At 43.4% G+C, this 18,153-nt stretch overlaps 1 protein-coding gene across 1 annotated transcript in view; it reads right to left on the bottom strand.

Annotated features, from left to right (window-relative positions):
* Window positions 1–479: 479 nt before the first annotated feature.
* The window catches only part of LOC104482916 (uncharacterized), a 35,380-nt gene continuing 17,706 nt past the window's right edge, over window positions 480–18,153 (bottom strand). Inside the window, exons 7-14 of the mRNA XM_086764643.1 lie at window positions 17,842–18,000; window positions 17,445–17,723; window positions 16,622–16,779; window positions 11,930–12,138; window positions 9,654–9,721; window positions 9,182–9,346; window positions 8,005–8,076; window positions 480–6,981 (exon numbers count right to left, since the gene is read on the bottom strand). Coding sequence (XP_086620769.1) covers window positions 6,871–6,981; window positions 8,005–8,076; window positions 9,182–9,346; window positions 9,654–9,721; window positions 11,930–12,138; window positions 16,622–16,779; window positions 17,445–17,723; window positions 17,842–18,000 — 1,221 coding nt within the window. The 3' untranslated portion in view covers window positions 480–6,870. The remainder of the gene's footprint in view (window positions 6,982–8,004; window positions 8,077–9,181; window positions 9,347–9,653; window positions 9,722–11,929; window positions 12,139–16,621; window positions 16,780–17,444; window positions 17,724–17,841; window positions 18,001–18,153) is intronic.

Here is an 18,153-nt window from a genome sequence, read left to right as displayed (position 1 = left end):
TGCCATTTTCCCCTCTCTCTGCAGGAGGGCCAACCCTGAATCCATGCAGTTGATCTATAGCCAGCTGTTTTTTACAGCACAGAAGAGGGCTGGAGGAGACAGAGCAGCGCTCTATGCCAGCAGTATATGGTAATGCCTGAAAGATTTACAGTGTTAACTTGCCTAAATGTGGAAAAAAAGAGATATCCAATAAAACAATAGTAAAAACACATACTTACCCGAAGCTTTGAACAGTTAAAGTAGCAAAAGCTGCTTTAAGTCGTGTCTTTTGGGTTACAAATTTCATTCCACACAAAAAAAAAAAAAAAGTTTTTTTTTCTTGGTTTGTGTTTTGATCAGATTTTACATAGTGTCCTGTTCTAGTTTTTATAGAACATAAACATTTGTCTATCTTTACATTATAACATAATTGTTCTACTTTACACAGTTAAAACACATTGGTTTTAAATATAAAATCTACAGATTACAATAAGTTTTCTTTAAAAGTGTTTATTTTCTTTATATAAGTTTAAAATATAACAAAATAAGATTCTGAAGCATATTTCTGTTTCATAGCCTAAACAAAAACCAAACCCAAATCATACACCTTGGACTTCATTGAAGGTGTTACTTGAATATACAAGTTGTAATTTACAGCAGTGTGGAACTTGTTTAAATAGTTTTGTTTTCTGATGCATTGAACATCAACATGACCAAGCTGCCTCACATCAGGACACCTTTTCCTGTGTTGAAACACTTGCCTTTTCAAGTTACATAGTTTAAGGAAATCTTTAAACATAATTTAAGTCTCATAAGTTACTTCCACATCTAGTTTTTAACCAAATTTAATGTTGGGGGAGGGTGTCTGCTAGCCTATAGAAAGTTCCTAGAAATCTCTTTTGATACCAAGAGGTATCAAAAGGAATCAACAACAACAAAACAAAAAAGATCAGCATAGAAAAGAATGCTAAAGTTGTAGTAATGGCTGCTCTCCTTGGAAAACGGTTGGTTATCACAGAACAACAGGAGGTGCTGTGCTGCTGAAGGCACTTCATGGTAGCTGAGGCAAACTTACCTGTGGAAGTTCCAGCTAGGATGCAGAACTGAAGATCCAACAGCCCTTCCTGAGAAATGTGTGGGTGTTCAGGAGATGGTTGGAGCCAAACCAAGCAAGTTTTGCCTCCTTAAACTTTGTGCAGTTCTCCTAACTACTATTAAGAACAGATTGCACTACACAGCTGTCATTGTTTCAGTGATCAGGGAAGAGATCTGGCACCAGCCTTTGTGTTGCAGATCATAAGCAACACCACTTTGAGTTCTTCTGTTGAGACATCCAACAGAAGGGTCTGTCATTTGGTGCAGGAAAGGAAAATGGTTGGCACAGCAGTGAAGACACCTGATTGCTAGTGCCACACCACTTAACTCTGGACTTAATCCCATACTTGCATTTGAAATTGTAGAAGAGGGAAAAAACAGCTAAACAGAGATATCTAATTTCATGGAAAGCTGTGGAAGCCTCCCCAGATGTCTTTCCCAGAATGACTGCCAAAGTTACCAGAAATTGGAATATGAAATCATATTCTTCCCTTGGGTTCAAGTCTTGAACCTCTGAATCATGCAAAGCAGTAATATACCTGCATACTGACTTCCATTCAGCTGTTTACATATTATGATGAGAATAACTGGTTCTGTGATTATAGGCAGGAACCAGTTTGTTGAACAGAACAGTGAACAGACCTAAGTGATCCTGAAAGCTGTTGAGTGTATCCTTGTGCCATCACTGTCATCCTGAGACCTTCTGGCTTATAACTGTCCCTTGCACTAAAACCCAGAGTCCTTTTTATAAAAAGACATCTGCATAAACACATATTCCTTTGATTTTCAGATTTTCTTCAGGCACATAAATATAAGGATACAGGACACTCCAACCCATCAGAGATACATAAACCTACCTCATCTTTTCCATGTATATTGATATTCTTTAACACTAGAGCAGCACGGAGTTCAGCAAAACTGGCAGGCTTCACTCCAGAGGTGGTCAAGTGTAAAATGACAGAGATGTGGGTGGAGGTGAAAAGACATACGTTATTGCAAGGTGCAAAGAAGGAATGAGCACTGAAGGATGTTCATTCCCTGGCAGGCCTACACTATCAGTCTAGGTTAAAATCATATTTAATCCTTAAGTTTTACAACAGCAAGTCTCACTCAAACTATTCAGAAACAAGTGTTGCTCTTAAGCAACTCTCATATATATATATATATATAATTAGAAATGAGGGAACATTCTTGGTTTGGGGATATGCAGACAGTTCATACCTACAGTATGCAAGAGTTTAGGGTGTTTTCTCCTCCAACTACTTCAGATGCCTTAGAGAAAACATCTCATTAAACTCCTACTATATTGTCACATTTGAATCCCTAAAAATGCTATGTAAATGAATAAGCCTAATAATTCTAAACAGATTTCCAAGAAGTGGATTACAGAGCAGTAGGCTTCATTAAACAGATTTCATTTAACTAATTGTAGGCATATGTTTTCCTCATCCATGCCTTTATTTGTAAGGGCAGAGAATATACTATTAATACTCATCATCTGGTGAAAGATGTGGCCAAACCACTTAATACTTTGACATCATGTGAACCCTGGAAATAAGTTTGTTCACAGGAATCCAATCTACATCATCTTGCTGGAGTCCAAAGGAAAACAAAGAGTAACCCATTAAAAAAAAAAATCTGTAACAACATTACAAGTTAACCACATCTTATACTGCACTGTGTCCTTTAGCCTTGCATTGTCTCTAAGCAAAAGAAAATTATTTATGCAGGAGACAAGGAAAAACAGATGCTTTGGCTTGGTCAGTCTGCCAGCACTGGCTTCATGGGAATACTTTGTCTCATTGTTTGCTCTTAGTAATCCAGCTGTTTCCCAAGACCTTTCTCTGTGCCCCAGTCTGCAATAAAACTCAGCCTGGACTTCTCATGTGTATTACTTCAACAGTTTGCCACTCAGGTAAAACACTAGTAGTTGCCTTAAGCAGTGAACCCCCAAGCAGCATATCAAAATCAGTAGCATCCCATATTGTTTTACAGGCCTTCAGACAGACCCAACACCATAAATTCTGATTTTCTGGTTCTCCTTCATTGGGTTTGTCTCCCATTTCATCTCCTGTTAGAGGACACAGTGAACTAGTATTAAAGTGGGGGCAACTCACAACAAGCCAGACAAGGAAGCACTAACCACCCACAGCTAACAATTTATGCAGCACTGTGCTAATTTTAGTCTTGGATACAGCCAGGGCAGACTATCCCTAGAGCAGAGATGCTTCGCTCTCAGCTAAGGGCAGCATGTGACATATGGTTGCTAAAGCATCCTCCTAGCAGGGAGCTTTACATTTAGGGCTGAGTTGTTACAGTTCCCTCCAAGTCATAACTTTGAGGATTACTCATCCTAGACATGCAAAAGCAGAGTATTTGCCTCCTAATTTAGATGGCTCCTGCCGTCTCTGAATCAGCAGAGAGCCTCACTCCACAGGGTTCTATTTCCAGCACTCGATTCACTTCCAGTAGGGTCTGAACCTATGCACTCTGATAGTCACAGGCTAAGAGAAGCATGGAAGAGGAGTGAATGAAATTCAGCAGGTAACCGCACTACCTATCTCACTGGGACAGCTTGGGCAGGCAGGTTTGAAGCTCATGTCACAGACAGTACTGGTTGTGGATCCTGCATTGACCTGTGAAACAATGACATCTTACCAGCCCAGCTGAGAACTGGAGGCATTTTTTTATCAGGATGCATCTGAACCGATAACTGCAACTCCAGCTAATCTATTCTGAATGTGCTATTTATAGCAGACAGTGGAGGCTGAGTAGTATTGCATCATACAGCAAGGTTGGTAATAAAAAGCACTAATACAACATTAGCCATTGCAAGTAGTTTTTGATGTCTTGCACCCCAGTGCAGTTTTGCAGTGAGTTCCTTAGCAGGCTACATGAGCAGCTACAGCACTTGGCTAACAGACTTTTTCCTATACTCTAGACTCCCTGGAACGGACTCTGGCTGCTGTTCTGCTTCTGGCACCTTTGGTTATTTTGCCCACAAAGATACCAAGTAGTATGACGAGCAGAGAGCCCCTAGAACAGCATTTGTCTTCTCTGGAGATCTGCGCACACACAGAGGCCTGGATACCTCTACACATAAAGCATGTTATTCTAGGGAATGATACAAGATGGAAAGATCAGAAAACTATTTATAAACTGGTGTTTTGCTGAACCTCTCAAATGAAATAGCGTAATTTAAATAGGAGCTGGACCACTCCTGGATTTCTGATCCTGGAGAAAGCTGTGTAGAAAAGTAAAAGCAGTATACAGAGAATGCTCCTTTTCCAGGCCTGACAAAGCTCTTATCTTAAGTAGTGGGTTGCAGCTGAACTGCTGCTGACAGCAACTCTACAGGGACTGTGGCTGGGCTGCTCTGCATTTGACTAACTTAACTGAGATAAGGTGCTTAGGCACAGCTGCAGATAGAAGTCTGTAGCCAGGAGCTCTCTCAACTTGTGTCCTCCCAAAAGCTAGTATCATCAGTATTTACTTGGGAGGACTTCTGTCTTCTCACATGGTTTTGGAAGACAGTTGAAAAGTGTTGCAATGAGTCTCTTCATGGTCTCAGTGCACAAGTACATCCTCCCTACTTTCAGCAAGCAGCAGGTCAGGTCTGTGAGGTCCTAACATGATTCTACTGCACTCCATAATAACCAGCAGTGCCATCTGGCTGACCTGATGCTGTAGCTCTAGAAAGGGTAGCATCTGGAAAAGCAGAGTCCTTGTTGCTTCCACACAAAGCAAGCAGGGAGCCAACAACATTAACTACTCAAATTTACCCCAGAGTTCGACCAGTACAGCTGATTGTGCTGGTAAGAAACACAAGCAGAATAAAAACAAAGAATCAGAAAGTCCTATTACAAGTTAAAGCTCCACTAGAACCAGTGGAAGAAAAAAATCAATGCTGTCTGAATGAAAAAGACCAAGCTTACTGGAGATAAATATTGTTTTTCCAAGTATCTAAAAGTGCTTAGTAAATATGCCCCAAAACAAGGGATAAAAAAAAAAGCTTAACAAGTAGGGAACAAAGATCTCTCCTCTGATCTTTTATCAGGTTACAACATTCAACCACAAGCTGCTTTTGATGAGCAAGGTCCCAGAGTCCAAGACTTCTGACACTGCTGAGGAAGTAGGAGATCCTCAGATGCATGGGTCTTGCATAAGGTAGGCAATGCGATAGCTCTGCCATATTCATACAAGTAAACCAGATCCAGGCTTTGAGATATCATAAAGCCCATTCTCCTTTCAGCTGCCTCCATTTTAAATTCCAGAAACTCCAGCTGACTCATTCCTTCTTTCTAGCTAAGGTCAGGCAAGGTGTGTTTTGGAGACTAAGCAAAGCACCACACATTTCAATCTACTGAATCAACAGAACACTAGAAATACCCAACTTGCTGATGAAAAAAGATCTGTCTAGAAGGAACGAAATTTCTTAGCTTGCTGTTAAATGTTGGGACACTTGGAAGAAGCTGAACAGGATGGGATTGCATTATTTGGGTTCCAAATATTCCTTCCTATCTACCATCCTACTTTTCCTTACTGTCCCCTCCCACACCAAATTTCATCCTTAGCAAGTCTTTCATGCTTGCTTGGGAATCCTGAACAACCTAGGGAAGTGTCAAAAGCTGAGTGTGTGTCAGGAAGATAGAGAGGGAGGAGGTTATGGGTCTGGGAGGACATGCAGGCTGGGATATGCGCTGATACATTCTGCCAATAGCCTGAGGAGGGCAGAGTAGGGAAAGCTCTGCTGGGATGCCACAGCTGCATCATGAATGCAAGGTTTGAGCAAACACACCCATCACAAATGTCATCTGCTCCCATCCTGCTGGCATGCATTTTAAGCAGTGGATAGTTTGGCCCCTCCCATACTTTGTTTGTATCCCACTGGGGGCATCCACACCATCAAAATGCTACAAAAAAAAAGAATAGCCCAGAGGGACTGGCAGCTGTGCCTTGAAGTGCTTCACTCTGGTGACCTGCAGAGGTTAGTGCAGGGTTGTAGTTTGTGTGGCAGTCCCTGCTACCATCACAGAAGAGCCTGTCTTAGTTCAGGCCAGCCCACATCTCCAGGAACCCAGGCTGCAGCAGCATTAGATGGGGAGGCTCCAGACCCAGCAGGACAGTCACAGCTCAAAGCCAAGAAAAGGAGAACTCTACAGGGTTCTGCTGAGTCACCGCCAAGGGTCTATGCACCAGGAAGGGGATCCAGTCAATTCATATATCTGCATGCACACATCAACACTGGCTGGCACATGGTCTTTTCTGTTGGTGCTCATGGTTAGTTATCACCCTTGCATTACTCCTGAAAAAAGTAGGCTAGCTTCCTCTCCACCTTACTCTGATAGGAGCAAAGGATGTTTTAAAGAAAAACTACAGAGCAAAATATTTTATGAAGATGTATTCCTTTGTATTAGCCATCAGTTTATAAAGTTCATGGACCAGTTCAAGAACCCCTCTGCTGCCCAGGGGGTTTAAAGAACTCTCCAGCTCGGGAGGGGATAGGGGAAACAAGAGGATGAAGAATAAAATAAATCAAAAAGTGCTTCTAATAGAAGCAGCAGGATAAAATCATTCCTGCAGTCTGAGAGCACTTCCATGCTATTGACCAAAGAGGCAGCAATGGCCCCACACACGTAGATGTAATGCACATCTGCAAGCACCCTGCTCAGTAACTGCGAAGACAGTTCTCCTCCCACCTTGGTCTGTTCTGGGCAGTGTTTTATACAGGACCAGTTCCCAGGGGGAGTTCCCATCCCCTCATTCCTAGCATATTCCATTTTCCTTCAGCATCTTTCAGTAGTAGTCATCCTTCTTGCCATCAGCTCGCTGTATGCCTGCATGGTCCTTCTGGTCTTGGACAAGTTCCAGGTCATCATTGTCATCCACCTCACCTCCATGATTCTCCTGGGTGCAGAGGGAACAGCCAGGAAGGGAAAAAAAAAATCAGTAAGGCCTGAAAACAGAGACCCTGTGCACCATGCTGCTTATGACTATAGCTGTTCTATCATACCAGCCCAGCTTGGGAAACTCAGGCAAATAAGATAGATCCATCTCTGCCAGGGACCTTTAGGTGTCACTGGCAGGCCACTTAATCAAGACACAGAGGTAAGAAGCCTGTGTTGCCATGATCAGCCTGTTCATTTTAAGCACATTTAATATCCTGGCATTACAACACAATTTTAACATCTCAGCCTGTTGCCACTGCCGCATGCTCAGTCTTTGGTGGTCTCCAATCTGTCTCATAGAAGAATGCGAAGTTGTCACTGACTACAATAGTCCTGGGGCTCTGAGACACAGCAATAACACTTGTTTCCAGCCAAATAGAGGGACAGTTGCTTCCTGGCAGCTGCAGCCCAACCAACACCACCTCTCACCACAGTTGCCTCAGGGGTGGGACATGACATTCTCCTGCCACCCCGACTGTTTGACTTGCTGTCTGTAACCCAATGACCCTTCTCAAAGCACAGGTGTAGTTCTCCCCAGCTCTTCCACAGACACAGGCTAGACCCAGTAGGACCTGTGCAGCAGACTACAGGGCTCCCAGGGAATTTCTCACCACAGGAATAAACCTGGGGTGGTGGTTGGAGAAACACACGTTGATCTTGCCTAGCTGCACCAGCACAGCGTGTAATTCACCCCAGCTCTGTTTGGTAAGCAGCTCACAGCTCAACTGCTGCAGATTGATGCAGCAAGAAATAAGGAGGGTGACAGAGCACAGAGGGTACTCTGAACACCTGAAAAAGGAAAGGGAGCAGAGGTAAGTGGGCTCCAGGTTTGTTCTGGAGATCTACCTCACTGAGCAGAGACAAAACTGAAACCAGTGTCACATCTGGTTTCCTAACAGCTGAGTTATACTCAGCTCTTTACTACTAATATACCAACATAACAATCACACCAGAGAGGGAAAGAAGAACCTTGGTGTCATACAATTTCTTGCTCCTGATCTTCTTGGTAGTCATCCATTGGGTCCTCCCTGGACTTGGCAGGTCTGCCAGCATCCTGAAAAATACAGAGTCAGGCATTGTTGACACTGCCCCAACCTTCTTCCATTCCTTGCCATGGATACAGCTCTGTTGCCCTAGAGCCCTAGGTCTGGAAGACTGGGCTACAGATCAGGAATCAGGGGTCAGCAGAAAAACAATGAGGCAACTCAAACTCCGTTTGTCATTTCTCCACCCAGTCTCTCTTCCCATCTGCTGGCAGCAACTGCCCAGCTCCATCCACTGTGGAGAGAGAGGCTTCTCTTGCAGCAGAAACATCCCAAGGCCAGGACCCTTGCACATGCTGCTATGCATCAAGTTCCAGGACTGCAGGGATTCTACAAGTTAAGGTAGAATTTTAGGGAGCACAGCCCAGTCCTGTCTGGAAGTCAGGCATTTATGTCACTAATTGTTTCTACATTTTCACTTATCTTAAGGAGGTGTTGCTCCGTTGGTGCCAGCATCTTTCTTGTTTGATTTCATTGGCCTAGATTTCTTTTTAAAATCTCACTATTAATCATGATTTTAGAGCTAGACAGATAAAACACTCCTTTTTAAAACAAGCAACACAGCTGCTTGTCAAAACAAGCTAACATTTCCCTGATGCAGAGTCTGGCTTCAGACAGCAAGAGGCACTTTGCAAAATAAATGGATTCCATTTGCAAGCAGGCAGAGTTCTTACATGTTGTCACAGCTGCCAGGAGCCTGCTGCACACCCATCCCAGGAACAGCAATGGCTGCACTGACCAGATCCCAAGCACAGACCCATGTTATTGTCTCTGGTTTTGGTCTCTCAAGTCCTTGAAAAGATACAGCACCTTTGCAGTAATAGCTGTAGAGTGAGCTGTCTCATATTCAATGTCCCTCCAGCCACGTAGGTGCTGTAAATGCTAGGGTTAACTTCAACAAGCAGAGAGGACAGGGACACACCAAGTTCTGGTACTGACCAGCCCACTGATTCTCACTCAAAGAGGTTTCTCCTGCCTGCCATAACCATGCAGTAGGATTAGGGATCCATCCAGGAACATGATGTTTTCTTTGGAGTCCTTAAGCTCTCTACCTTTCCCCCATTCATAGCTGGGGATCTCTCCCTGACCCCATCTGGCTGCCCTCATGTCAATCACCTTCAGTGGCTTCTCCTTAGACTCTTCTTTCACACTGGGCTCCTTGAACTTCTCCAAACCTCCCACCTTCTCTTCAAAGTCAGGTCTCTCCAGCTCGGCTTCCTCAAACTCATCCTCACCTTGGTTATTGGGATCCTGGGCAGGATCTGCAGCATCATCTGGCATCTGGACAAGAAAAGCCTCTTGTGAATACCAGGCAGGAAATCCCTTTGAGACAGAAGGCTTGCTGCCTTCACCAGCAAGCAGGAAGTGCCAGCTTGTAGCACTTCAGTTGCAACTCTCCAAACATATTAGCTGTTCTAAAAAAACAAAAACTCCTGTCTTTGTTATCTCTCTGAATCCCTCCAGAACCAAGGAGTTTGGAGTTGCATGGTATAGAAACTTCTGGGAAAGCATCAACTTAAATGGGACAGCTGGATTCATATTCAGAGCTAGGGCTGCATCCAGTTGACAGCACGACAGCGTTACCTACCATTGGTTCCTGGACAACAGTCTCTTTCTGAGAATGCAAGCTCTCCTCTCTCTCAATCACTCCTGCATCTGCAAGGAAAAGGGACCGTTACCAGTGTACTTGCTCAAAAGGCAGGGTCACAAGTTAAGATCCCCACTGTTGGGGGGCAGCTGTATTAACTCTATGCCAAGTAGGGATTGTCTCAACCTGCCTGCAGCTTGAGGCAGACAATGCTCCATGTATGTTTTCAGAGGAATGCTTCCTCAATGCCATTTGCAAGAGTTCAGGGCAGAGCAGCAGTGTGCTCCTACAGCTGCCAAAACTTCTTCCTTGTCCCCAAGGCTGGGGCATAAGGATGTGTTGAAGCATGCCCATAACCTACTGAATGATACACACATGATACAAAGACAAAACCAGCTCTGAATTCAGCTCCTCAATATATTAAGATGCAGCTTTCCCTCATGCCACTGCTAAGTCTGGGCAGCATCTACAGCAGATGGACACAGGTCCAGGGCCACTGGTCCTCATGTTCCCTTATCCTGCCATAAGGCCTTTTCTTCTCAGGATAGAATTCACTTTCACATGAACCAATTAGTTCAGTTCCTCTAAGGGGACTTGCTGAAAATCAGGTCAGCAAAACATGAAATAGCAGCTAAATATAGCTGTGGGAAAGCACAGGAATACCAAACCTCCTCTCTGAACAGGCATTGGTGAACAAATTAGCTGTTACTTAACTGTTCTGGATTGAGGACTTCACCTGCACAGAGTGAACTGAGCCAGTAGCCTGGGAGGAAATCACCCATTTCAGCCTTTTGATCCAAGATTCAGAACCACTGACCTTCATCTCTGCCCCGTGACGTACCTCTGTTCCAAATGCAGAGCCAAAATCAACTGAAGAAACCAGGCTGAGACCATCTTTATAACATTTAGTAGGATGCAAGTCAGCATTTCAAATGAGACCCTCATGGGAGTCTCAGCTCACAGCTTCCCTGCCTTACTGCATTCAAGACTGCAGCAAAAAAAATTAGCTACATGAAAAGCCACCTACTTAGTCATTCTGCCTCAGTCCAGCAACATAGAATTAGCATTAGTCATATCTGCATTTCAGTGCCCCTTTTTGAGGAACTTAACTAGCTAACTTCCAGAATCTTATAGGTTATTTCTATGTGTGCAAGAGAAATCGATGGTAGTCTGTTTGCAGCAAAGAAATCTGTCCACAAAGTGTTCACACTGTATATCCTGGCTCCTTGAGCACAGCAGAGCATCTCTGCACAGATTCTCAGAGTGGACACCTCTGCTCAAAAGCCTATTTCAGCTCTGCACTGCCTGACTGGCTTACTGCAATACATTTATGTTGTCTTTATTTGCTTCCAAAGAAAGTTTGCAGCTTCCCTGTTACACTTGTAGACATATAGTTGCAATTAAGTCAACCTTCCCTTTTTACCCAACCTCTGGAAGTGCTCCAAAGCCCCCACCCACTCACTGTAATTTTCTGAAAGGTCTAGTCATTTTACAGCTGTTTTCTGTAGTTCCACACAACACAAATAGTTGTTTAATTTTTCCCTCATTTTGCAACTCACATGTGACTGATATTACAGTCCAATTGATAATCCTCATCTGGAGAAGGAGGCAAAGAAAGATTCTACCAAATACATAAGCTAATGGATTATTCATTAGTTGCTTTCATGGTGTGATGAACTTTACATCAAGTCAAATGCTTCTCCCAACCTGTTATTAGCCAACTCAGTCAAGGCCCAGTGGCCTGAACAGATCTACATCAGAAGACAGGAATTCTAGAAAGCTGTTATAAGAGCTGGCCTCCAACTGCCCAAGTGCATTTACTTAGACTTTAAAATAGCTGTTGGTGCTCTGTTGGCTGACTCACAAAAACAACTAGCTGCCCTTGAATTTATTTGCTTTTAGCCTCTTAAAGACAGTTGGGAAATTTTCTGCCCTAAGTTAGGAAACCCACTTAAATCAATTCCTGTAGGAGACTGAGATCAAGTCTTGCAAGAAACAGTGACATTTTCCCCATCACTCCCATAGCCAAGAGGGAAGAATTGACTTTGCTTACACAGATTTTGAGTCCACTACCTTGGGAATGTGTGAGGATGCAGGACAACAGGGAACAAAAAATGGAAAACTGTCGAGGCTTTTCATTTGACCAAGGACTATAAAAGCATAAGAGTTTCAGGAGTTTAAGGTTTTCCTTTAACACAAGTAGAAAGCTTTTCACATTCCCCATCTTGATTAGCAATAAATTAGTATTGTACAGCATAGGATCAGGGAAACCATACCCATTTCCAGTTCCTCATTATCTGTCCTTTCCTTCTCGCCTTCTTGATCAGCTATTTGATGCTCTTCCCCTCTCTTCTGAGTGGGTGGTTGTGGGCTGCCTTTCTGCATCTCTTGCCCAGGTTTGGGATCAAAATGAAGGCTCTTTGGGTAACTGTGCACTTGGTTTTCATCCATCTGGGCATTCACTTTGTTAACAATGCCCTTCCAGCTACAACAAGGATACAAAACAAAACAGAACCCCTCTGCATCAGTATATCAAGAGAAATAGCATTATGAAATAAGCTGTCAGGCAGAGAAAAAAATTCTAACATGCAGAAGCTTGTCCTAATTTAACTTTTTGGCAAAACTAACATATTGCATTAGTTACTGTGGTATCTGCTTGAAACAGAACATTTAATATGCCACCTAGGTACAAAATAAGTTATGTTTTATAAACACAATTTATTGTAGAACTGCTTTAATATTATTCACATGATGCAGTAACATATCCACATAGCAATAAACTCTAATTCTAAATACTCACTCATACCCAAATACATAAATCCAGGGTTTTGAAAAAATATAAGAAAAGTCACAAGTCCTCTTTATTGTTCCAACTTAATTTAAAATGAAGATGCCACTGAGGAAGACTATAGAATTCTGGCCCATTAGAAGGGAAAAAAATCCTTTCAAAATAAACAGTAAAGCTGCAATTCAAAACTGACAGTTTCTGTTGTCTCTTTTTTTTTAAAGCTACAAGCTCTTAAAGCTTTGCAGCTGGGATGGATACTTTAACCAGCATTTGTTTACGGAACTCTTCCATAGCATGCATCTGTCCACTGTATAAACCCAAACAGTGGAAAATAGAACTAGCTGAAAAGAAACATTCACAGATCGTTTTGCTTTTTTTTTTCTGTGAACATGGGAAAGTTTTGATTCTTCATTCCGTGAGGGAACCCGCCTTCCAATAAAATTTACTACTTTTCCTACCACCATCCTCCAAATGTTTTCATCTGTCTACTGACCTGAAAAATCAATTATTCATACACAGCTCTATCTGTGAGAGTTCAGGCAACCCCTTTCAGGCAGCCACAGTCAGCAATTCCTTCCTCTGTAATGGTTCCACCTCAAATACACTTCTCCTGATGTCTACATCAATATCTATGTCTACGTCCTTCTTAACAGAAGTGCCTCAGAGGAACAAGAACTTGATACCAAGGTATATGCCAAATGCAACACATTTTTCATTAATGCTTCTGTCTGCAGCAATAGCACACCTCCCATGGATACCCAACTGGAGGCTCAGCAGCAGGGTACTTAGCATAACACTGTTCCACTGCAAGGAAATTAACTGGAGGTCAGAGAAAAACAGAATATCTTCATTTTAGTTTGAGTGAACCCCTAAAAGCCCAGAAGGCAGGGCTGTCTCACAAGGAATGTCTTCTTCCCAAGTCTCCTTACTCAGGGACACCCTCAGAAACAAAGGGTAAAGGAAGGGATTAAATACCAATAACAGGGACTCTTAAAAGTGACTGAAACAAAAACTGACTAAGTTACACCAGTTTCAAGCAGGATTACTGCTTGGTCTAGCCTGTGCTGCTATGTGAGCCAGCTGAGATTTAAAAGTCTACTTAAAAGTCTTAAGTTTTTAATTGCTGAAGAAGGGTAAATGGCCTTAGCTTTAGCAGCTTTTTAAAGCCAACATACTACCACCACACAAAACTTCCAGTAAGGAAAATCCTAACCCAGCCTTCAGTTCAGATTTCCCCATTTTAAAACTATCAAAAGGCAAATTGGCCATCAGGAGCTCATCTGGAATCTGCTGCTCTCAGCCACCCAAACCAACAGGTCTTGGCATTTGGATGCATGGCCTCTTTTGTACTCTGCTGCAGTTTGATGTTGTTCTTGGCATTGACACCTTCTGGAGAAGGTTGGTTATGCACTCCTTATCACAAGTCTCATGCAGTGTAAATAACAGCCTCCAGCTGCTCAGTGATTTCTTGGTGATAGATCCAGGAAAAAGAAAAGCACACAAAACATACCATGGTCTTTGTCCTTGCAGAAATCATTTGCCAAAACAAGCCCAGTATTTGCATTTTCTGTTTCAGCTGAGGAAAGACCATTCTGCCACCACAACTTCAGCCCTCACCCTCGGTTACACCCACACAAGCCCCTCTCTAAGGCAGAATATCCTCTGTGTCCATGCAGATGTTATCTACCAGAGCAGTATGGTAAGGACATTGCCCTTTAAAGAAATATGCAAGAAAATCTGACATGGGAAAAGCACAGCTTAAGTGAACAAACAGAAGTGGTAGGAAAGAGTGGGTAGGATAGGCTGAATTTAGAAGGAAATCTAGAAGTCTCCTTTACAGATGAAATCTTGTTTGCACCCATAAACTTGAGCAGATAGGACCAGGACACACACAGGGGATAAGTTAAATAAGGAAGCACTATATTCAGAAACAGTTTTTGGATTATGGCCAGACTTTGATGAATTGCAGCCTCAGAAACATTTTCTTCCTTTTGCAAAACAGCCTGGTCTTCTCAGTGCCGCTGAGACAGTAAACAGTTTCTCCTGTGCCTGTACAGCACCCAGTACAACAGGATGCAGGTCCCTGGCTAGAATCCCAGGTACTACAGCAATACAAGTAACATTCCGTAGGAATTACCCGTTCTGTTACCTGCATGAATAGGTAGGTTCATGCCATTCTCTGAACCTCTGCCCTTTCCAAGGGACTCCCTTCCTGTTTACCCCAAGAACAGGTCTTGAGAACACATTGTGCTGAGGATGTCTGATACAAGCAACGGTCCCAAGTTGCAGTAAATTTTAATACCAAGATTTCAGCTAAGCCTAGAAGATTGTACCAGTTTCAAGTCTCTTACTGTAAACCCTGATCCTTGTGCTGATATGGTTGAACTGGTTTGACTTCTCCAGATGAAGCTGAATTTATTAGCTACATCTCAAGTGCAGGTATGCAGGAACATAGACAGGACAAAAGCTAGGCTGTATAATGGATTCTGGTTGTGTCTTCATTTCTGGCATAAACTATTGCTTTAAACTTTTACCCCTTTCTGGATAAAACCATAGTTTTGGGATCACAGGTCTCAGACCTCTGACTTCTCATGTGTTCTAATCAGGCTCTGAAGGAAAATCCCTAGCATACCTCAGGAGTGCACTGGCAACAGGAACCCAACCTCCATTCCCTAGGAGGAAAGAAAACAGAAGAGAATACAGAGTTTGGGAATTTGTCTTTGCCCTAGAAGCAAAATCAGAAGAAATCTCTAGTACCTAATGGAAGCTAGTTGCCTGCTGCTTCTAGATTACCATATAACCTTGGAGATGAGAAGCTTTCAGATCTTCAAGGTCTGGTTGTTCCTCTAGAGCTTGGCAGACTACTGATTAGTCAGTGGAAAAATGAGCAAGTTGCAGCTCTAATATACAACTTAATGTCTCTTATTTATAGAAACTGAAGGAATTTTTAGCCACCCTTGCTGCTGCAGAGGGGTCACTTCTACTATGCAGAATTTTTTCAGTTTGCTAAAAAAACCCAGGATATTTAACTTAACATCACTGAAAGGAAGGAGATTCGAGTCAGTTCAGACTCCCATCCCACCCTCTCTAGCTAGCAGGAAATCCACAGTGACCTGACCTCACTCAGCAGTAACTCCTCTTTCTCTCTCCTCCCCACACAAACACTTTACCAAACAGTTCAAATAAAGGCAGCCTGCAAGAGCATGCACCAATAACACAGGAGACTTTGCCAGCACAGCACCCACAAGTCTGTGCATTTGTGGTGGTTTAGCCCGGATCACCACACAGTTTTCTTATTCACCCTGCCCCTACCTAGTGGGACAGGGGAGAGAAATTGGGAAGAAAGGAAAACTCGTGGGTTGAGATAAAAACAGTTTACTAAAAATACTAAAAACTACAAAGCTAACAGGATATAAGGATATTAATATATACAAAATATACAAAATGAACAATGTACAATTTCTCACCACCCGATGTCCGAATGACCGACGCAGCCCGTCCTGAGCAGTGATCACAGGAACAACACCGAGCAGCAAGCAAAGGGGGAGAGCAAGCCAGCAAGGTAGAGGGAACGATGCCAGCAAGCAAGAGAGAAGAAAAGAATGCCAAGGGTGCCCGAACGGATACCCGACAAGAAAAGGAATAACTGAAAATGATGCCCCCTCCCATGGGCAACCCCCACTTATATACTGAGCATGACGTTTATGGCATGGAATACTCTCTTTGGCCAGTTTGGATCAATTATTCTGTCTGTCTTTTGCCCAGCTTCCCGCATCTGCACGTTAACGAGACTTGGAAAGCCAGACAGTGTCCTTGGTCTCATTCACAACAACTCGTATCATCAGAATGTTTTTATCAACATTCTTCACACACCAAATCCAAAACACACCAGCTACTGAGAAGAAAATTAACTCCATCCCTGCTGAAACCAGGACAGCATTCAATCACACAACACTGCCTGCAACATGACTGGTCTTCTGCTTCAGCTGAGATAGAGACCTGGCAGCAACATTCAGTTACAAGAATTAGATGACAGTGGAACCAATAACTAACACTTCCTTCAGTCTTCCATCTTTCAAGTAGAAACCACAATAAACACAAGAAGAGAGAGACCAGAAACAAGCCTGTACAGTACTTTTCAGCCTGAACATTGAGTAGGAGGGAGTTTTGTTTCACCAACCTTTCCATTTGCACTTGTTTGTTCCCTGTAGAGGGGTGGTTTTCTGGCATCTGAGGCTTTTCTGCTGCAGAGGGTTGTTTCAGATCAGACAGTGACAATCCAGGAGCCTGGCTTTCCTCATTGCTTTTCGCCTGAATGCGCATCACCGTCTTTAGATCCTGCAGAGAATACACATGCATACATTCAGGATATACACAAGCTCCTAATCTTGTCAAATATCTGCAGACCTCCTTTGCATTTGGGCAGGCTCATAGGCCAGAAAAATCCTTTATGTAAGAACAACAGGTACATAAGTGCTCCAGAACAAATCTACAGTCCTATCAAGCCAGCCTGCAGGAAAAGTGGTCCTCCTTCCACACAGTCAAGAAATAATTTTGATCCTCTGTGACCCGAACTTATCTTGGGTAGGTGAATCTTCAAGAAAACAGGAACAAAGCCACCTCTAAAAAACCCCACACATGTTGCCATTATAATAGTTACTGTAATTATAGTCTAACCACACTGCAATTAATGTCTTTTTTTTTAAAGAGATTTGCTTTCTATAAGCTCACTCTCAATCAGCCCAGTAGGCAGGGGAGCTGCTTTTACTATTTACTCTTTGCAGATCCAGCAGGATCCAGAACAAGAACCCTAGCCCATTCATTTGAGCCCAGACACTAAACCACAAACTCTTAAGAGTGCACAGGAAGCTGAAACCTGAGGCCAGGACAGTTTCCACATCAGGGAAGTGGAATGCACATATGCATGTCATTACAAATACTAATAATTTTGAGCTTCAAAAGCAAGGGCCACACAAAACCAGCAGCGAGTGTGGAGAACTTACCGGGTTCCCATTTGGTAGACTGTTCATGGTCCGGGTGAATCGGATCACACGGCCATCCCCGTGTCTTGCTGGCCAGGCTGGCATAGCAGCTGGCAGTGAATTAGCATCTTGCTGTGGGGCTGGCTGGGTAAAGAGCACATTAGCCTGTGGCCTCAGGCCATCGTTACTGAATGAATTCTGGCCCTGCAGCAGAGGGCCATCTGCCTGCTTCTGAACCCCAGAGACTTGTGATGCCAGCAGGTTCCCAGCAGGCCGGTTCTCCTGATTGACTGCAAAAGCCTGCAAAGAAGAAAGGACAAGAGCAAGTTCTAAAGGAACAAGCTCAGTTCCCTCCAGTTCAAAGCCCACAGAAGCCCTGCAGAGCTCTCCTCCCTGGGATTTCCTGGGAATACTGCACCTTCTGCCTCATCAGCTGCAACTGGCTGTTGGCAGGCACCACGGGCTGCTCCTTCAGCACCTGAAACTGCTGCTGCCCCTTCCCAGCTCCTCCTCCTCCTTTGAAACTTGGCATCTTCTGTAGAGCTTCCTTGAGCTGCCTGAACTCTTCCATCTGGGCCTGAGGGGATGAGAAGGGTACAGAGAAACCTCACACAATAACAGGGTTAAACAGCTCCTTGCTGAGGATAGCCACTCTTATGGCCATTTGTTCAGCACAGATACTCTAATAAAGATAGATATTATATATATGAAAGCCTGGAGATAATCCACA

The sequence above is a fragment of the Chlamydotis macqueenii genome, chromosome 21 (genome assembly GCF_036417535.1).
Source record: "Chlamydotis macqueenii isolate bChlMac1 chromosome 21, bChlMac1.mat, whole genome shotgun sequence".
Classification (NCBI taxonomy): Eukaryota; Metazoa; Chordata; class Aves; order Otidiformes; family Otididae; genus Chlamydotis; species Chlamydotis macqueenii.
The sequence above is the reverse complement of the archived record's forward strand: the minus strand, read 5'-3'. Positions and strand labels throughout refer to the sequence as shown.